Below are 21747 nucleotides of genomic sequence, written 5' to 3'. Positions count from 1 at the left end.
CAATACCATCGATGCGGCAATGGATGACGAGACGAACCACGAACGAAGTGCCCCTCAATCCTCGCAGGAGGGAAATGGAAGCTCCTCTCCCCCTAGAAAAAGGGTGACAACGAGATCCAACTCAAAAAAAAATTATTTAAAAAATCGGCTCAATCGGCCACTTAAAGCTTGTACACAAATAGGCCTGAATGAAAAAAAATGACATATCGAAACTCCATCAGTGACAAGCAAACGTGTAGATTCGTAAAGGACTAGAGCACTGGAGATTCATGTGTAATAACTTGACTTTAAACAATATTTTTCCACGAAAAATAAACAAAATGTTGTTCGAATGATGCTTTGTATTATGCAAAACATTCAATTTTTTTTGTTAAAAATGCCTTACTTTTCACTATATGGGGTCGGTTGTGAATTAAAAATGCCAAACTTGCCGCGTAACCTTTTTTTATCATAATTTTGAACGATAATAACTCAGTCATTTGTTGATGGATTACTTGCGAACGAAACAAGTAACTTGTCAAGTTAGTACTTTTGCACTGTTTGCAGTGTGTGGATGCCATTTGCCATCTGCCACACACCGTGTTCACTTGAGTATATTAAATACCAATTAGCTGTTGATTTTGATTCTCCGGTAACTAGGAAGGCCAATTTAGAATTATTGGCGATAAATTTTTTGGACCTAATTTGAAGCGCTTGAAGCTCCCGGTGACTTGTTGATGAATTTGCCACATTTAACTTGATTTGGAAGTATTTGAATTTGTTTTTACCGACAAATTTGCACGAAAATTTATGATTTGGCAGGGCATTTGCAGCTGTGGCAAAAAAAAACAAAGTTTTCGTTACAAATAAGACAACGACATCGGAACTATACCTCCCAAAGGCCTCCACAACAATGCCAGCACCCCAACGGCCATCCACCGGGGGCGCTGCCCCTGGGGATGCTCCCCGCGGCCCGAAGCGAAAACCGACCAGGATTGAAGAACTACAAGATTATCTTTTTTATGAAATGTATATTAAAATTGCAATGTAACTACGATCTACCACTGTAAACACCCTACTCTCCCCCCCAACATAGTCTAGCCTTCCAACAACCATTTGTCCCTCCCTTTTTCTTTCTCCCCTCTCTAGACCCCCCCCCCCCCTCAAAACACAATACTTGATATAATCCCGGTGAACGACCGCAACTAGGTTAAAACCGGGTATAAATAAACGATATAATAATAATAACAATATCAAAAAGAGTGTCTCCTAAAACGAATTTTGCCGTTTTTTCGATCTCACGACCGTAATGTTTTGGCCAGATTTGACAAGCTGTCATTACAGCAAAGTCGTTCAAGAATGGTATGCAGAGAAAGGGGTCCAGTTTGTTCCGAAAAACCTTAACCCATCCAACTGCCCCCTGTTTTGCCCTATTGAAAAATACCGGGCAATCATGAAGAGGAGACTCAAGGCAAAGGGAAAGGTTGTCAAAGACATGAATCAGATGACGACCTGGTGGAATAAGATAGCTAAAACTATGGACGAAGAAGCTGTGCGCCGCCTAATGAGCCGTGTTACAGGAAAAATTCGAGAATTCCTTCGAAACCGTGACGAATTTTATTCGTATTTTTTCTTAAAAGTATGAAGAAAACGCTACATTTGTATAAAAAAAGATCTTGAATTCAATAATAAATAACTGAAATACAGGCAGTTGTCTTTGTTCCAATTCTATCTGAAGCAAGCTTTAAAGTTAATAATAGAATTGAAAAGTAGCCACTTGTGAACGACCCTATTAGGGTTTCCTAAAATATGTGTTTCAAGACGAATATTTATTGAAATTTATTATTGGTATAATATTGAATTCTATCACTCCTTCAGATATTGGTATATTGAGGCTGTTCTAATCTAAGATTACCTATAATAAACCTTTAGCTCAATTCATCCACCACAATCAACTTTGACTTTTTAAGATAAACTAAGAATTGTTTAATTTTCAATGTCATTGTGCTCAGTAGTATTTTGCATACAACTATGTGATTTTTTTCCATCCGTTAGACTACATTTGAAATTCATCTTATTGTTCACAACACTATACTGGTTTTTGTTCTTTAACATTTCTTATCTCTCAGAGAATCCCCAACTATAAGAGTTCAAAGAATAACTATTTGAGGGCTCTATTAGGTATACATTGAGGTCTCCTTTTACGCGGACGATACGTACCGCGTAAAAAAAATCGCAAAAAAACCGCGTAGTTTTGGAAATCAGTGTAAAAAATCCGCATAACTTCGGAAATCCGCATATAACAAAAATGAAAAAAAAATTATTCCAAATTTCTTAGAAATACATGAAACGTAGGGATCTGGTATAATCTCAAAAATGTATATTTTTAAAAGTCGACTTTGGACCTTGGAAAAATTTGGAGATTTCCGAAATGGAATATTTGTTTTATGCCAAATGTCTTAGAAATGCATAAAAACTAGAGATCTGGTGTAATCTGAAAAATCTGGTGTAACTTTTTTGATAAATGTCGAAAATTTTCTAAGTGTCAGATTTCAGGATTACACCAGATCTCGGCGCTTCATACTTTTATAAGACAAAACAAGAAAACCGCGTAAGTTTAGAAATTCCCGTAAAAAAACCGCGTAACTTCGGAAATCCGCGTTAAAAAACGTGTAACTTCGGAAAACCGCGTAAAAATATACCGCATAAAAACACCGCGTAAAAAAAGACCTCAGTGTAACTCGGATCGATGATTCTAATTAAAAGGTGGAGATCTAGCAATCCCCCTATCGTATGTTCATCCCACGATTTGAAAGAACTCTAAGCGCCGGAAAGATCGAAGCACTAGTAATGCTATCGTCCTAAACACAGATCGGCTACAAAGTTTGTTGAAATAAAGACTGTCCCAGAAACTATGGACACAACCAAAAACCGCTGCCATTTCGCAATGGTTCAGAATCTGTCAATTTTTATAGCTGCGTCCTGTTGTTTACACTCTTCTCTAACCACTTGTGCAGTTGTTTATTCGTTTTCATTAGTTTGTTTCGAAATGCGTGGACTTTCAGCAGAACAACGTCAAAAAATTGTGTACAAATGGTGCACTGAACGCGGACTGTCACTGAGAAAGATAGGAAGGAAGGAGTAAGTGAAAAAGTCGTGCGAAATGCAATCAGGAAGTTCGGTGAGGATAACACCTTTAAGCATAAACCGAAAACGGGTCGAAAAAAATGTCCTGCTAACCCTCAGTTGGATAAACGTATACTGAAGGCGTTCGAGCAAAAGAAGGAGGTTTCAGTTCGGGATGTGGCCAAAAAAGTGGGCACTTCGAAGTCAAATGTTCTTCGTGCTAAAGCACGTTTGAATCTTCGAACCTATAAGAAGCAGAAACAACCAAAACGTAGTCCGAAACAAGAAGCATCGATCAGGCCGAGGGTTCGAAAGCTGTACAATACGATTCTTGCTGGAAATTTGAACTGCAAAATCATGGACGACGAAACCTACGTGAAACTCGATTTCAAATCCTTACCGGGACCACAATATTATAGGGTGCGAGAAGGGCAAGTGTTAAACCAGTCCGAGACATCGATTGAAGTCGAAAAATTTGGTAAGAAAGCTATGGTCTGGCAAGCAATTTGTAGCTGCGGTAAGATTTCGAAACCCTTCACCACCACTGCTTCAATGAACAGCGAAATATACATCAAGGATTGTTTACAAAAACGACTTCTACCCATGATTCGAAGCCACAAGGATCCTGTTGTGTTCTGGCTAGACCTTGCTTCTTGCCACTACTCGAAATCAACGGTAGAATGGTATACTACCAAAAAGGCACATCTTAGGAAACATGCCTCGGCAGCCGAAACCATTCAACAGTTCGAAAAAGATTGGAAAAAAGTGTGAAAACTTGTCGCCAAGAAGTCTGTACGGAATTTAATGAGGAACGTTCGCAAGAAGGTGCGCCAACTAGTCTACAATGGCTAATTAGCAAATGTTGAGAATAATATTCTGTTGTTGTAGTATAATATTATCAGTATATCAAATACAATTTGAATATCTAACACTTGTAAATTATTTACTGCGAAATCAAAGTGCGTCCATACTTTCTGGGACAGTCTTTAGGAGGTTTAGTCTGTAGTCTTTGTTAAGACGTAGAGCCGTCTTGAGCTAGTTTTAAATAGGATCAGTATCTAACAGGGTAAACAGATTAGAAAATTGACATGTGAATCCACTAACAATAACAACCCTGCATACGAGAACACATGAAGAGATAGCCAAATTGATTAGAAGAACCAAGAAGAACGGCAAGTTTCGCATCGGAATTCAGTACCCTAGTTTTGCTTCTTAGCTACGAATAGCCGATTTGTACGATGCGTGAACGAAATAGCGAAAATGGATTTTGCGACAAAGCTACAGCCAAGCTATCCGTGGAACTACTCTACCAATTGAGGTACTCAGGACATTGAATTTGAAATATGTGACGATGCTACTTGATTTTCACTGGTTGAAAACATATGTTTTAGAATATAATACAGCCAAGGTCAAAATTAGTTTTACACAGCTCAGTAGAAGCCACTTTGCTTGCTGCATTTCTCAACTAGCTTTGATTATCACTTGTTCGTGGAAATGACGAAGGCCCCTGGGACGGTCAGCTCACAACCGGTCAAGTAACTATTCTACTAGCCGCCACCGTATCCTGCGTTACTGACACTTTAATTAAAGGGTAGTTAATAAATGTCCGACAGTACGAGCTTTTTTTCAATAAACTCTGCAACTGTTCTACTGTGATCAATCGATGCGTCTATCCGTAGGTACCAGTAGAACCTATTAACGTAGCTACTAAAACATACTCCTCTCCGGTGCATCGGAGCGATGATAAATCGCAACTGCAAGCTTATTGTTTCTAGTTGGTTGCGGACTTTGGAGATTAGTTATCTTTTAATTTATTATACACCGCATTAGCATACATTGGCTAGGCTGTAGTTTTCAGATTGTCGGGCGTCATGACCAAAGCGGAACCCAACCAAAAAAAAAACAACAGCCTAGTTGTAGTCGGTAAGAAGATATTTTGAATTCGTTTTATTTGCTCGCGATCATTTTCATTGAAAAAAAAAACAAGAGCTTCTATGAATGAACACATATTCTTAATTCACTGATTTGTGCAGAATGATTCTGCAACGGATACCACAGCCGGCTGGACACGTTCGGCGGTATGTTGATGGTTGGCTAATTTGTGACCGCCCTGAGCGACCGCATCGAAATTCACGAGCTACCGACAAGAAATGTGATAATGCAAATAGCAATCATGTATAAACATATGGCCATTCGTGCTGCCTATTATCATACATATATCATCTTGTTATAGGCGTCGATCGGGATGTTTTGCATACCTACTGCATATAAAAGTTGCAAATTTGTTGAACTCATTCATCGAAACCAGCTATGGTTGTGGTGGTCGTTTAGCCTCAGGTCACATTTATTCTCTAAACCGCAATCCAGTGATCCGTTTTACTTGCTGTTCGAGTCAAGGATTCAACTGCGAAGAATCGAAATGAGGATGATTGGTCTCAAATCTTGGTCAAACTCGATGCGGGGATTTGTTCGTAGGACCGTATGGCAGTACAATAAATAAAAACAGATTTCAAAATGTTGTTTTAAAATTGTTTATGAAACAAAAATCTGGAAGCAAATATTTTCAACAATATGCACCAATTAATCAATTTTGCAAACGAACCGCAAATCAATTAGGCTATTTCTATGAATATTCAGTAGAACACCGTGTTTTATGATACCTAAACAAGCTGTTTGATTTTTTTCAACAAGATCTCCAAATGATTATTCATATGGTCAAGATCCATTCAATAAACATGCACGTAAAAAAGAGTTTGTTGATTAGTAACGATGGTAAAATTTATGATTGATTTTTATTTTCAAATATGTTGCATATGTGATTTTTTACAATATACCCCGAGAGACATTCCGTGCTCAAGAACTCCACGAAACAGTGCTCACAACATAACTCATCGAATTATTTGCAAAAAAATCATTTGTCCCAAAAGTATATTCATAACGAAGCTTCATAAATTAACGACTTTTGATCGTGCTATTAAACTGAATAATATTAAGCACTGCAAAAAATTTCAAAACACAAATCATAGTCTAGAACGAGAATAGATTAACTGATTAAATGATAACATTGCACGCAGTCTTCCTCGGTTCAATTCCCACTACTTCCGCCAATTATATGTAAAGTGCAACTTCCGCCAATTATATGTAAAGTGAACTATGAGCTTTAGTGTGGTTCGTTTTAGCTTGTATTCAAGCTAGTTTGTCTTTTTAAAACGAAGTACACCCAAACCTCCATTTACGTAATAATCGGGACTTCGTAAATCGAATAATGACGTAAAAAATGTTTACGTTATTTGAAATTTTCAACTTAACAAAAGTTTACGTTATTTAGAATTTTCAACGTAAAAAAAGTTTTCCCTATGTATAGATATTATTGGATATGTATAATATACTGGATAACTATGGAACAAAAATTATTAGTATTTGTGGGAAAAGGATGTTCTAGGTCGCATCAATTTCCAAGATGGCAACTTCCGGTTCATCGATATTCGTTACAAACCATCAGAATATGGGTATTTTTGGAACGGGTTTGAAGAGTACTTGTTGAAAAACGATGTTCGAGGTGGTTCTGAATTCCAAGATGGCGACTTCCGGCTTATTGATATTTGTTGAAACTTGTAAGGGGATGTGAGAAATTCCAATATACCGGAAGTCGCCATCTTGATATTCAAATACATTCCAAACATCGTTTTGCGACATTTACACATCAAATTCGTTCCGAAAATACCCATATTGTAAGGGTGTTCAAAGAATATAAAAAAACCGGAAGTCGCCATCTTGGAATTCAGAACTACCTCGAGCATCGTTTTTCGACACCTACACATCATACCCGTTCCGAAAATACCATTATTGTCAGGGTTTTCAAGGAATACCAATAATCCGGAAGTTGCCATCTTGGAATTCAGAACCACCTCAAACATCGTTTTCCAACAAGTACCCATCAAATCCGTTTCGAAAATACCCATATTGTAAATCTCAAAAGAAATCCTCACTCATTGACATCTATTTCTATAAGTATAAATTTCAACATCATATCAAAGTGAAAACTTTTCTTTTCCGAATTCCTTTTCAAAGTGATTGCTGAATGTGGTTTATTCTCTGTTATAAAAATGTTATGTTATGCGTTCCACATAAAAAAATGACATGGCGATGGCATCCCTGCAGCTAAACCGAACCAACGAACCGAAAAAGAGTAAATTTAATCCTAATGTATTCAGATGACAATCGAGACACGACGATGGAAGCTGGACATATAGCCATCGGTAGTTATCTGAGGCAATTTTAGTCGAGCTTTAGTCGTGGTAGCAGAATAAGCAGGGAAAGATGTTGTTTTCTGGAAATTCTAACAATGGTGTATAATGAATGCACGGTTTGATCATTTCTCAAAGATACCTAAAGAAAGAATGACTGCAAAATAAAAACTCAAAATTAAGTAAAAAGTAGTTAATTTATGAATATTTTTCTGGATCTAAGTGGTGAAAATCTTGTCTTGGAACTGACTGCAGGATGCTAACAGCTAAGCTGATGATGGCAAGCGGCACAACGGACCAAAGTCGATGAAGAAGTGTGCTTGGAAGAGCTGTGCTGCTGCGTTAATCTGCAGGATTATGTATACGAACGGAAGGAAAAAAAAAAGTTTTTGGTGAAAACTAATTAGTTGATTCGTTGATCAGTTTTTCTGAAGTGTTGAAAAAATGGAAAAAAGTGAAAAAAGCTTGCAACTACAAAATTTATCATCTGCCTTTTCAAAATTTATCCTCTGAAAGAGTGATAAGTTTTTTATTGTGAATATCTCTTGTTGTATCTAACGTATCAACGTAATTTTTAGTACGTGTCATCGGAAATATGACCATCAATTCATGATAACATTTTCGGTGGTATGACATAATCACAAATAATCTCTATATATAAAAATGCAGAGATCATTCTTTGTAATCGCATCACGTAAGAACGGATGGACGGATTTACATGATTCTTTTTTTGTTTGATCAGTTTTTACCCCTACCGGGTTCGTACATTAAAAAAATTAAGAAAATTTGTCGGAAAAGTGGGAAAAATCTATAAAGTTATTTTGTATGGAGAATGGAATTTTCCGTTGAAAAATTCACCAATGATTACTAGATCTACGATTGATGTTTGGCGCGCAACGAGTTGCATAAGTGTTTGGTCGTCGAAGAAAAGAATACTAGATCGTAGAAAAAATCGATTGGCGCGCAACGAATAGTTTTGTGTAGAGAATTCACATGCATACTTGGGCCCTTATTACGGGTATCACTACACGGTGAAAACCAAGTGAAGTGATTTATACTTTATTAGCGGTATCACTTCACGGTGAAAACCAAGTGAATTGAATGTAGGTTTTTATCGCGGAAGTCGCTTCACAGAAAAAAGTAATTACTTAGATGAGCTTGTTGTTATTACGAACATCAAATCATCAAAGTTTTGTTTAATAAAATGATTTTTTTCACTACAGTGATCACTTCACTATGCGTGATACTGGTAATAGGTAAAATCAAGTGAAGTGACATGTAAGTGAAGTGAATGTGAAAGTGGATTTGAGAACGGTAATAAGGGCCTTGATTCATGTTATTTGTCATTTCGAGTCAATTGGGTATCAACATTATTGCTTACTAATGTCGTTTTCGCTAGAGAAAACTGAAACTGACCCAGAGTAGTTTCATCAAACACTTTTTAACGAAATTGCACTTAGCAACGAGAATCTGAACAAACCTGATATAAAAACCAGGTTCGAAACTTCATTCGATTTTTAGTTCAACAATGTTGAAACTAGGTTCGAAACTAGCATCAAACAAACGGTTTGACAGCAGTTAGGGAGGAAACTGGGTTAAATTTAGAATTAAACGAACACGTAATAAATTACTGACGGAATTTGAATTAATCAATGAAAAGATTGTACTGTAGAAGCACTAAGGTTAAACAAAGAGATTTTCTTTGAATTTTGCTGATTAGATCAATGTTCAAGAGGATTACCATCATGGATTAGGACTGACATTTTCTATGCATTATTCTGTGAAGAATGTTCAAATTTGTATGATAAATATCAAATTATAATTTAAGCGTCGTCTGACCAAGCAACAAAAAGTTCCACAGTACCTGAAAAATACCCACTTTAATAGAGCTATAGAGGACGCGTGGCACATTTTGGCAACTTGAACGCATTTCTGAGAAAACTTTGTCGCTACTTAAAAGCTTTACAAGGAACTGTTCAAAGTTAGTTCTGTTGTGTTGAGTGAACATTCAAGTATAAGTGATTCCCTAAAAACGGACTGTTCAGAATACTTTGTAAGCTTCTTAAGCCAAATCTTTTTTACAAAATTTTGGTTACTTTGGCTAAATACAAATTGTAAATATATCCTACTCTACCAAATGAAGAACTCCAAAGAAACTCTTCAACATATTGTTAAGTTTATCAATACAAAACTCTGGTTAGTGGCTTTTTCATCGATTACCGAAAGCAAGAATCACATCTGGAAGAGAAAACGTGGCACATTATATCCTTTATGTCGAAGACATTAGAAAGAGATCTCTGTTAAGTACTTTGATACAAAGGATGAGATGATAATCTGAACCTTTGCTCAATTTTTACTAAACAGAAGTATTTCACATTTTCACATTAAATTTCGGCGATATTTCTTAAACGTTAAAGAGAAACGAGAGAAACGTTAACCACTTAGTCGTTTGACAATTCTGCTGTCCGAAAACATACATTCGAAAAAATAATTTTCCGGCGAGACGAAGTTCGACGGGTCAGTTAGTTCAAAATAAAAGTTTACTGAAATGTTTGGTATCAACGAATATCAAAGCGGAAAGCTCATGACGCGTGTTTGTATTAGATTTTTAGTCATAATTTTGAAAACTCATAAATCAGTGATCTGTAGAAGGATTTATATAATCTAGTTAGCAATAAATTTTAAATTTATCAACTTAAGCATGTATCGCAAAAATATTGGAGTGTTTCAATAGTACACTACTAAAGAACCCGTCTGATTTGACCCATGTCAGCACCAACCGCGTTCTGAAGAAGAGAACAAATATCTGCTGCTGCACAACTGTATCGATATGAAAGGTGAACATTCAAAATTTTCCCATTATTTTCTGTGCAAAGTTTGTCGAAGCAAGTCATACGGGAGAGCAGCACCGAAGACCTCACACTGTCGTAGCAGCAGCAGGATACAAATCAAAACCACACCAAAGGTGTGTTAGAATGAAGCGAGCAGCAGAATTGTGTATAGGAACCTCATTTGGAGAACACTTTTTAACAGCGATTTGCGTTTTCAGTATACAGCAGTGGAAATCGTCAGGGCTTCATGGGAGCGTTATGTTTGAAAATATCGCTGATCAGTTTCTTCTTATTTGAAATCCAATTGGAAATCACAATGAATTCCGAGTCAAATTCCGGACGAGTTTACCGAGTGTACACGCCAAGAGCCATCTCGATTCTGCCTAAATGCAGATCCCTTAGGTCATGACAATTCAAGGGACTCAAATCATTGTTTGAATTTTAACAATTTCTTATCAAAAATATCGGATTCTTCTAAATGGAAGTTGAAGAAAGTTTCCGAATCGGAAGATCTGTTCTCTTCTGTCATATTTGCTTCACCTTCGCGTCCCTTTGGCGGTTCCTGATATCCGTTTTCGTTCCGCTTCCAGCCTTTCTGGCCGTTGTCAAACGTGCATCGTAAAATTTAAGAACGTGATGGACAGTACTTGCAGGGAAACCAAGCTTTTTTGCAAGTTTTCCTACTGAGAGATCCGAATTTCATTGCGACCGCCCTTAATTGCTTTTCGAACTTGCTCTTTTTACGACGCCATCTTCGATCTGAAAGTTTGTAATATCATTAAAAATTGTTTTTACACAATGACCTGGCATAGGTTTGTCAATCTGCGAAATATTTCACGCGTTGATGAAATATTTCGAGGGATATACGTATTTAGGGGTGTCCAGATTGATTATTCCTACTGAACTACACCGACGAAATCTGTGATTTATTTCTTTTGTCTGTAAAAAAGTATGTACCTTTTCAAGTTTAACTATGATGAGTTTTATATATTTCATCAGTTCTCACGAGACAACAAGTTAAAAAAAGATATTTTTTACTTCTTCTTTTATAAATATAAAAAATATGTCTAAAATTCGCTCAAACTTTAGAAAAACTTTCCGAGGGCCGAGTGCCATATACCAATCGATTCAGCTCGACAAACTGAGCAAATGTCCGTGTGTGTGTTGTCAACAAAGAGGTCGAGATCTCAGAGATGGCAGAACCAGTCGCAAATAAAAGGTCTCCCCGTCACCCTGAACGCTATTGAATGGTTTTCCGACAATATTTGTCACTATTGACCTTAAAATATGTTTTTAGACTTAGATTTCGCCTGATAATAGCTATCCAACAAGCCATTTATTGTCAAAATTCGTTAATTTTTAACGGAGATATCGATGTTTTTGTGTAAGCGACTTCTCCTTCTATTCCAGTGCACAGTGGTCCCAATTACTCTAAAATGCGTTTCCTGTTTGCGCTTCTGAGGTGGTCGATTTTGTGGCCTAAATGCCTTCAGCAGAATTTTCGATTGAAATTGTTCTCAGATATGAAGCATTGTTTATCGGAGACTTCAAAATGTATACTTTAGTTATTTTTTGTAGCATTGGATTCAACTACATTAATTTTTTTTTTGTTTCGATTATAGAAGTTTTAACCTTAAGGTCATTCGCCTCTTCGGGCCAGAAAAACTTTCTGACCCTATGTGCGGGGTTGGGAATCGAACCCAGGTGGGCTGCGTGAAAGACATCGACTTACCCATTACGCTACACCCGTCCCCTACATTAATTTAACGTCTCTACACCTTCACAGAAGTCGCTAAACTTTCACATTGTGTACAGCACTTGAAAGTCTTCCAACACATTTTGTGCAGTGAGATGAAACTTTTTTACCTTTCTTATATATAAAGGTTACGCAATCACTGAGAAAATCAACTTTCGAATCGATCGTCATATACCATTCGAAACAATTCTTCGAGAATAGCAAATGTCAGATTGTAGGTGTGTGTGTATGCGTATATGTTGCAGAAGCATGTAGACACTTTTCTCGGAGTTGACTGGACCAATCAAACTTCTCAAATTTCCCAGCAATCGCTCAACCGATTAGATTCAAATGAAAGTCCCATCTACAAACTTAGTCATATACTCCCGTACATGGCCTCTGAATTTTATTTGGATTTCACTTCTGGTTTCGGAATCACAGGATGGTATGTGTAATGGTACTCATTTTTGTCGTTAGATGGCAGAACCGATTTCCGACATCTAATATTCAAATGAAAGGTCTTAAGATCCCTTAAAACTTCTTATTCTTGACTCAGATCCGACTTCCGACTCAGCAGATACAGGATAATTAGTGTAAAAATGTCAATTTCATATAAATCCATTGTGTTTATCGGGTTTCCAGATTTTAATAGTCGATGACCAAATAAACTTATTTCAGTTTTACCGGTATTCGGTTTTCGATCCCGGAAGAAACCCAAAAATTTAATTTGGAACGCACTATGATTTTTCAAAGATGGCAGCACTGATTTTCAAAAAATTCCTATCATGTTGACAATGCTAAATCGTTTTCGCGAAGAAGGCCAAATCGAATTTCATTAACGAAAAAAATAACGAAAATCTTCCACATAAACCAAATTCCGAATTCGTAAGTTTTCCTATTTGAGAAAATCGTGTTTCCTATTATGCCGTGTGGAATGTTCTCTTGCTTCCCTCGATAACCACATAGCTGGAGTTGAACATGACAACAGGGATAGCAAAAGTTGCTGTTTCTACTCTCCATTCTGAGGTAATTAGTTCATAAATTTTTATTTCCGCTTTATGTTATCTGTTTCCTCGTTGGGTACTAACCGAATTACAAAACTAGAATTATTAATGATTAATGAAGTCAGAAGCATTAATAAGGCGCTTGGCTGGAATGCTTTTTTCCGTGCAGGGCCATGAAACCTGAAATGATATATTCAGTGTGTTGAATACTGATTAAGCCAGACGATATTTAATTCAACAAAAAACTTCCAGGTTCCCGAATAGAAAAGAACTGAAACTAAATCACTCAAACAAAACATTTCGGGGGTAAAACCTGTTTTTATTTTATTCAATCGTTACAATATCGAGAATAACGTCTAATATTACAAAAGAAAATCATAATAATAATAATAATGAAATGTCGAGTTTATACACAGTAGTAGCAGAACTAGACCGAAGTTATACTAAAAGATTAATATATTAATTAGTTGTCATTATAAAATTGATAATAGAATATCAGATGTAAGATTCAAACACTGCTCATTTCATTGCTTTTAAGTCAAAGTCTATTTCAACATACTTCACAACTGACCCATAGCGTACAGAATCATTGCATGGCTACGATCTTACTGGCACTAAGAAGCCTTCCTGGTCGGGGTTCGAACATGTGACAACTGACTTGTAAGACCAACGCCCTATTTTTTTTTTTTTTCATAAATACGTTTATTTCATAGGCAATATACATAAGTTTTTCTTCGCCGTGGCATCCACAATACATAGTAGTTTAAACCTAATACATTTCGAATATCATATTAGTATGTTGGTACTCATTAGTTAATCTAAACACTGTTTTTATCAAGCGAGTTGCTATTTTAATTACATTAAATAAAATACATTTATTTTGTACATGATCTTATAACTATTTCAGGATTGTTTGTATCAGTTCACCACTTATATTCAATATCCTATAGTTGGCTATTGGTTGAACTCATGGAAGAGAAAACAGTTTAACATAAAATAAAATTTAAATTGGAACTCCAATGGATTTAATGAAATGATAAAGAAGTTTCATGTATGGAAGGTCACGACAAGCAAGAATGTCGCGAACTGGGACATTGGATAGTCTACCTTGGGTACGCAAGGAATTTATTAGTTGAGATCTGACATCACGAAACTCCACGCATGTCCAAACAACATGGTCAATATCGCGGTAACCTTCGCCGCAAGCACAATGATTAGTCTCGGAAAGTCCAATTCGAAGGAGATGTGCATCTAACGTGTAGTGATTGGACATGAGTCTGGACATCACACGAATGAAATCTCTACTCACATCCAGTCCCCTGAACCATGCCTTTGTCGATATTTTAGGAATAATTGAGTGCATCCACCGACCCAGATCATCTTTATCCCAAGAAGCTTGCCAGCTGGCAAGTGTTCTTTGGCGAGACGCGCTATAGAATTCGTTGAAAGCAATCGGTCTCTCATAAATTTCACCCTCAATAGCACCACGTTTGGCTAAAGTATCGGCTCTTTCATTGCCTGGAATGGAGCAATGAGCCGGAACCCAAACTATTGTGATTAGATAATTATTATTCAATATGTCGTTCAGACACTGTTTTATTTTACCCAAGAAAAACGGTTCATTTTTGCCAGCAGCGTTTGAGCGAATGGCTTCAATTGCACTCAGACTATCTGTGAAGAGGAAATAATGGTTTGGAGATAATGTGACGATTACATTCAAGCTATAATGAACTGCTGCTAACTCTGCTATATAAACAGATGCAGGTTCTTGAAGCTTGAATGAGGCCGAAACATTATTGTTGAACATACCAAACCCTGTCGCTTCTTCCATTCGCGATCCGTCCGTGTAAAACATTTTCTCAGAGTTAATATGCCTGAACTTACTTGAAAATATTTTTGGGATTTCCATAGAGCGTAGGTGGTCCGGGATTCCACGCACTTCGCGCTGCATGGATGTGTCGAAAAATAAAGTTGAGTCAGGTACATTTAGGAGGCTGACACGGATAGGAATATATCTTGAAGGGTTGATTTCCTGTGACATATGGTTAAAATATACTGTCATGAATTTTGTTTGAGATCGAAGCTCGACTAGTCGTTCGAAATTATTAATTACCATGGGATTCAGCACATCACATCTTATTAGCAGGCGTGATGAAAGCTCCCAAAATCGATCTTTTAATGGAAGAACTCCCGCCAGAACTTCAAGACTCATTGTATGTGTCGAATGCATGCAGCCTAAAGCAATTCGCAAACAACGGTACTGAATTCGCTCAAGTTTGATAATATGAGAATTTGCAGCGGAACGAAAACAAACGCATCCATATTCCATCACTGAAAGTATCGTTGTCTGATACAATTTTATTAGATCTTGCGGATGAGCACCCCACCAAGACCCTGTTATTGTTCGAAGAAAATTTACTCTTTGTTGGCATTTCGTTATCAGATACCTAATGTGTCCTCCCCACGTGCATTTGGAATCAAACCACACCCCGAGGTATTTGAAAGTCAAAACCTGTTCGATTATTCTTCCCATCATATGAAGCTGAAGTTGCGCGGGATCATGCTTTTTTGAAAAGACGACCAGCTCTGTTTTCTCCGCAGAGAATTCGATACCAAGATGAACAGCCCAAACGGACAATTTATCTAAGGTATCTTGCAATGGTTTTTGCAGATCAATAGCTTTGGATCCAGTAACTGAAACCACGCCATCATCTGCCAATTGTCTTAGTGTACATGGGGTTACTAGACAGCTGTCAATGTCATTCACGTAAAAATTATAGAGGAGCGGACTGAGGCATGAGCCTTGCGGGAGACCCATGTAGCTAATTCTGATTGTTGCCAAATCGCCATGTGAAAAATGCATGCGTTTCTCTGACAAAAGGTTGTGCAAATAATTATTTATAACCGCTGGGAGTCCATGTTGGTGGAGCTTGTCTGAAAGAACATCAATGGAAACTGAATCAAATGCTCCTTTAATGTCTAAAAATACAGATGCCATTTGTTGCTTTTGAGCGAAGGCAATTTGGATGTCAGACGAAAGTAATGCAAGGCAATCATTCGTCCCTTTATTTCTACGGAAGCCAAACTGAGTATCTGACAACAAACCGTTCGTCTCGACCCAAGTGTCGAGACGTCGTGGAATAATTTTTTCGAACAATTTTCTGATGCAGGACAACATCGCAATGGGTCTATATGAGTTGTGATTGGAAGCTGGTTTCCCCGGCTTTTGAATGGCGATAACTTTCACTTGTCTCCAGTCAGGTGGAACAATATTTTGCTCAAGAAACTTGTTGAACAATTCCAACAAACGTCTTTTTGCGAGGTCGGGCAGATTCTTCACCAAGTTGAATTTAATTCTGTCCAATCCAGGAGCGTTATTGTTACAAGACATGAGTGCTATGGAAAATTCCATCATTGAAAAGGGGCTATCAATGGAATCATCATTTGAAGAAGACTCCCTAACAATGCTATGCGTAGGAACGGAATCTGGACAAACTTTCCTCGCAAAATCAAATATCCATCGATTCGAGTACTCCTCACTCTCATTTCCTACGTTACGATTCCTCATTCGTCTGGCCGTATTCCAAAGAGTGCTCATTGAGGTTTCTCTTGACAAACCTTCCACAAAATGTCTCCAATAGCTGCATTTCTTAACCCGAAGTATGTTCTTGTACTTGGTTTCTAAAACCAAGAATTTTTCAAAATTCTGAGGAGTTCCTCCTCCTCGTTTTAAAAACGTCTTGAAAGCATTTTGTTTCGCGTGTTTAGCATCTGAGCACTCTTTGTCCCACCAAGGATTTGGAGGTCTTCTGTTAGACGATGGACCAAGAAATCGTTTGGTTTGGGCTTGTTCTGCGGCCTCCAGAATCGAACAAACGAGGAAGTCATATTCTTCAAGTGGGGGAAGCTCTTCCATTGAAGTTAAGACACTTGAAATATTACTTTGGTATTTAATCCAGTCAATATTTTTTGTCAAATCATATGGAATATTAACTGAATTAGCAATGCCTTTGTTACTGCTAATTGAGATGATGATTGGTAAATGATCGCTACCATGTAAATCAGGAAATACTTTCCAGGTGCAATCTAGTCGAATTGAAGTCGAACAAAGAGATAAATCTAATGCACTTGGACGTGCAGGAGGTCTTGGGATCCGTGTCATGCTACCCATATTTAGTACCGTCATGCTAAAATTGTCGCAAATATTATATATTAGAGATGATCTGCTATCATTGTAAACGGAACCCCACATCATTCCGTGCGAATTGAAATCTCCTAAAATCAAACGTGGAGCAGGAAGGGCTTCGACAATTTCATTAAGCTGTCGTTGTCCAACTTGAGCTCTTGGAGGAATATATACCGAAGCAATGCAAATGTCCTTTCCTTTAATGTTTATTTGACAAGCAACAACTTCTATACTAGAAGTCGAAGGAATGTTTAATCTATAAAAGGAATAACATTTCTTAATTCCTAAAAGCACTCCACCATACGGGGAGTCTCTGTCGAGACGTATAATGTTAAAGTCATTAAAATTTAAGGCTATGTTTGATGTAAGCCATGTTTCGCACAAAGCAAATACATCACATTTTTGACTATGCAACAAAACTTTAAATGAATCAAGTTTTGGCATGATGCTTCGACAATTCCACTGCAGGACAGTGATTGAATCATTTGCGGCGGATGATAAATTATCCATCAAATGATACAAAACCTGAAAGAGCTGGCCATTGAGCTGATAACTGTTTCAAAAAAGTTCTAGCTATTGGAAGGAATGCTGTTATGATGGTCTTTAGAGGTTCAGAAATATTGAATGCAGCGAAAATCCATTCTACAATTTCCGAAAATTTCAGTAATCCTGTTGGTGAATGTGAAATGGAGCCCACTGGATTATTGTCTTTTCTTGAGCTAGTTCCTGGATTGGTTTGTGAATTTGACAAACCAGGAGGCACAGTTTTTGGTTTTAAATTTGGCTTTTTAGCTTTAACACGGGGATCTTTTTTTGAAGGTATAATTTTAGGTGTCTTTTTTGGTATTTTGTGGTTTGTTAATCTCCTCTTAACAGACCCTTGAGGAGTGACAAACGAGGTATCTTCACTATTTCCGTCAGAGTCAGATTCCTCTGGCTCCGCAAGATTTGAAAAACCGTTTTCGGTTTCCAAAGGGGAGACATGTATGACCGTTTTGAGCATTTCTGCATATGTGCGCTTAGACCGTGCTTTTAAAGAAAGCTTCATTTTGTCTTTACGCAGCTTAAATGCAGCGCACACTGAAAGATCATCATGAGGGCTTTCCCCACAATAAACACATTTTTCAACATCTTTATCGCAAAGATTATCCTTATGAGGCCCTTGACATTTGATACATTTGGACTTATTACTACAGTAAGTAGCTGTATGTCCGAATTTTTTACAGTTCGTGCAATTCATAACATGCGGTACGAAAAGCCGAACAGGAAGACGAATTTTATCGATATAGACATGGCTAGGCAATGCAGATCCGGCAAATGTTACGCGAAACGAATCTGAGGGACGATAAGACTTTTTTCCATCGACAATAGATGCTGAGTACAATTGTTTGCACTCGAGTATCTTAACTCCCTCAAGCATGGAGTTTTTAAAACGGCCAACTCCATTTTTAAGTAAATCATCTGCTGTCAGACTTGCTTCAGTCACAACACCGTCAATTTCTACCTCCTTCGATGGAATGTAAACTCGATATTCAATAGCAAATAATTTACAGGTTACAATATCGTTTGCCTGTTTCAAGTCGTTAACTACAACTCGAATTTTATCTCTATTAACCTTACAGATTTCTTTAACTTCAGAGAAATGTGATGTCAAATCCTTTGTAATTTGCATCAAGTTTAAAATCTTTTCTTTTTTTCGAAGATAGACTATCCATGGCCCAGTGGTACCCTGTGGATAATGTTTAGCCCTCGGAGTATTTAAACTTTTACTAGTATCCGGAATCGGATTCGGATGATCTTCCATGAGATCATCCATTACATTAAATTTTTTTTGTAAATTAATAATACCAAAATAAAAACTTATGTTTAGTAAAATTTCAGATATAAGAAATAAAAAATAAATTAAATTAAATCTACCTTGTAGCTGATGTCTCTGTTCCTTTATCGTGAAGAACGACGTGAAGCTCTTCCAACGATTTCCAATTGGCAGTCTTTTGCTGTTTCCAATTGGCAGTCTTCTGTCGTTTACTGCTATCTCAGTTGCTCTGCCGTCGTTGTGAACACCACTGCACTTGCTGTACCTGACCCCAGGTACAGTGCTTTTGCTCTTGGTGGCTACCAACGCCCTATGCAATAATTCTGTACGCAATGAACTGCTTCAACTGTTATAGGAACTGGTGTCATAAATATTCAAATTTTTAAATCTAATCAGGTATTGGTTTTTGTTATGTGTTTTCTTACACCACAATTACATATCAGGAATTCAAAAAACACATAAGCAATTTTGTTCATAAAAATTTTATTGTGGCAATACACAATACTGCCAATTATAATTAAAAACAAACTTATAAACGAGACGCGTTGAAAATTGTTTTTATATTGATCATTTTTATTATTCACACCTACTCGGGACAGCAATTCAGAAAACTTGAATGCAGGACTCAAAACTGACGGTGGTCCACCAGGGGAGAAAAAAAAGAATTTAGGTGCAAATTAGCTAGCGAAATCGGAGTGTGCCGTTGTGAAAAAAATAGCATAACTAATCGAGGCACCGTCTTCGATGATAACAAAAAACTATCGGAGATCGGTAGCCGAAACGAATTGATTACCAACGAGGGTGCTTGCTTCGGACTTTCATGATGGCAAATTTCGTGTGACTGATGGCTTTGATAACGAAACAAAACAGAAGCCGACTACTGACACGTTTAGGTTGACGGAAAGTAAAGAATTGCCGAACAATTTCAGTTTTATTCGAATCTAGGAACGAGTGTGAGTCATGGCCGTGAAGAGTTCATGAAGTGATACAAAACAATGGATACATACTTACACCAGATGCTTAGAGAACCCATTTTCTGAAAGATTTGAAAAAATTACTGTCGCACTTCTTCATGTAATAATACTTGAAAGCACATTGGTTTTTCAAAACGTTTATAAAATGGTGATACCTTTGCATTTCATTGACAAAGATACTATTTCGATGCATTTTTTCTTAGGAGTAGGTAATACCAAAGCCACAATCGCAAGACTGACGTAGGACTGCATTCGAGCTAAGTGAAAATTTAATGACTCATCAGGTTTAGTGCTGCAGATTTTTTTGTAATTTTCTAAATGAACGACTGAATGCAATAGTCGGATTAGTGCAATTTTGTTTGAATAGCCGAAAACGTACATTTTGTCGTGAATACGATTTACTTTACTATCAGGGTGCCTTTTCAAAGCCTTTTGGAGGCCTGTACCAGAATGGGTAGAACTCAACCGTAAATATCTCGAGTCGTACTAAGCGCTACTACATGATTCTTTCGCCATGTGATCAGCAATTTAAGATAAAATTTTCAACAGTCTGAAACAACCATAAATAACTCCAAAATTTTGTTTTCTCAAGCTTTTGGAAACAATGAAGATAACTCATCAGGCTTGCTTGCCTTTTTCCCACTCGGGCGACAGTTATGAGGTAGTCTCAGTCGCATTCAACCACCAGCAGCAAAATCAGACCGTGTGCAAGGTGTAGAACCTCATTTAGATTGTGTTCGGGAGCTGAATTCTAAAACTGAGTTTTGAGACTGAAATCAGGACTTGGATTCTAACCTTAATATAAGGTTTAGAATTGTTATTCAAACTTGAATGTATGTATGTATGTCCCAAATATGATAATGGAGATGAATACTAACTTTTAAACGACGTTTTCGTCACGCATGGCCACCGTTTTACTTCAAATGCTTCTGGTGCTACGGAAGAAGTGGCCGAACATTGCAAACATGGACAACGTTATCGGTAGATTGTGTGCGAACGTTATCCCCATCCCGGAACTGTCGGACCACCTCCGTAGCCCGAAAACGAAGACTACGCAAAGCATGAAGGTTGATGATTATTCAGATCCCTGCCCACCCCGCTTTTGTCAGACCCAACCGTGTGTGAGGACCGACTCTGATGTAGGGTGGGAAATAAAACGAAAGAAGCTCACGGATGCTGACGACTCAACCGTGCACTGGATTCTTATTATCATTCTTGTTAGTTAAAAAGGAAACTTTTTTGCCAGATCTTCCGATGTGCCAAAACTCCTTTGTGTTGGTGGAATGAATTTCCTTTGAAGTGATTCATTTTTACCCATGCCCGGATTTACGGTCATAAACCACGAAAAATTTTAGGCATTTCAGTTCCCTGTTCCACCTTTTGTATTTTCTTACTCTTTATCGAATAGACCCTCTACTCCTGCTAAATCATCGTAACAATCGGTTAATTGACAACTCGTTTACATGAAAATATTACTTTTCTTACTTATATCAATTTCCTCTAACTTCAAATTTGATTCATTCCTTTAATTAAGTTCTGCCTAGTGTCCTGAGTAACCTGTTTGGGAGCCTTTTCCCACGTCTTGGAAAAATCTGTCTGATTATTTGTTAGTCTTTCTCATTTTCCATGGCTTCGTTTCACAACGGTTCAATGTCATTGCATTGAACAAATTTCTGGGGTTTTGAAGAATCTTGGCACAGTGCTGAAGTTTTAACCTGCTCAGCAAATAATAACATAAAAAGCAGTTTTAGTAACAAGTGCAGATATAAGTCTGGTCTCGTTAGCAGTTAAAAGAAAAAAAAAATGCTGAGAATAAACTAAAAGAGAATCAATTTCTATCTGATATGAT

General features: G+C 37.4%; 1 protein-coding gene across 2 annotated transcripts in view; it reads left to right on the top strand.

The window, feature by feature from the left end:
* Nucleotides 1-21747, top strand: part of LOC131435026 (mucin-2-like) — an 86026-nt gene that overhangs the window by 46311 nt on the left and 17968 nt on the right. Inside the window, exon 1 of one of the 2 annotated variants that reach the window (XM_058602485.1) lies at nucleotides 7418-7471. The exons of the other annotated variant lie outside the window; for it this stretch is intronic. Coding sequence (XP_058458468.1) covers nucleotides 7451-7471 — 21 coding nt within the window. The 5' untranslated portion in view covers nucleotides 7418-7450. Of the gene's footprint in view, nucleotides 1-7417; nucleotides 7472-21747 lie in introns of those variants that run through there. 2 annotated transcript variants of the gene reach the window in all.

This window comes from Malaya genurostris, chromosome 3 (assembly GCF_030247185.1).
Source record: "Malaya genurostris strain Urasoe2022 chromosome 3, Malgen_1.1, whole genome shotgun sequence".
NCBI classification, from domain to species: Eukaryota; Metazoa; Arthropoda; class Insecta; order Diptera; family Culicidae; genus Malaya; species Malaya genurostris.
Note: the sequence above shows the minus strand (reverse complement) of the source record. Positions and strands in the feature narration are given on the sequence as shown.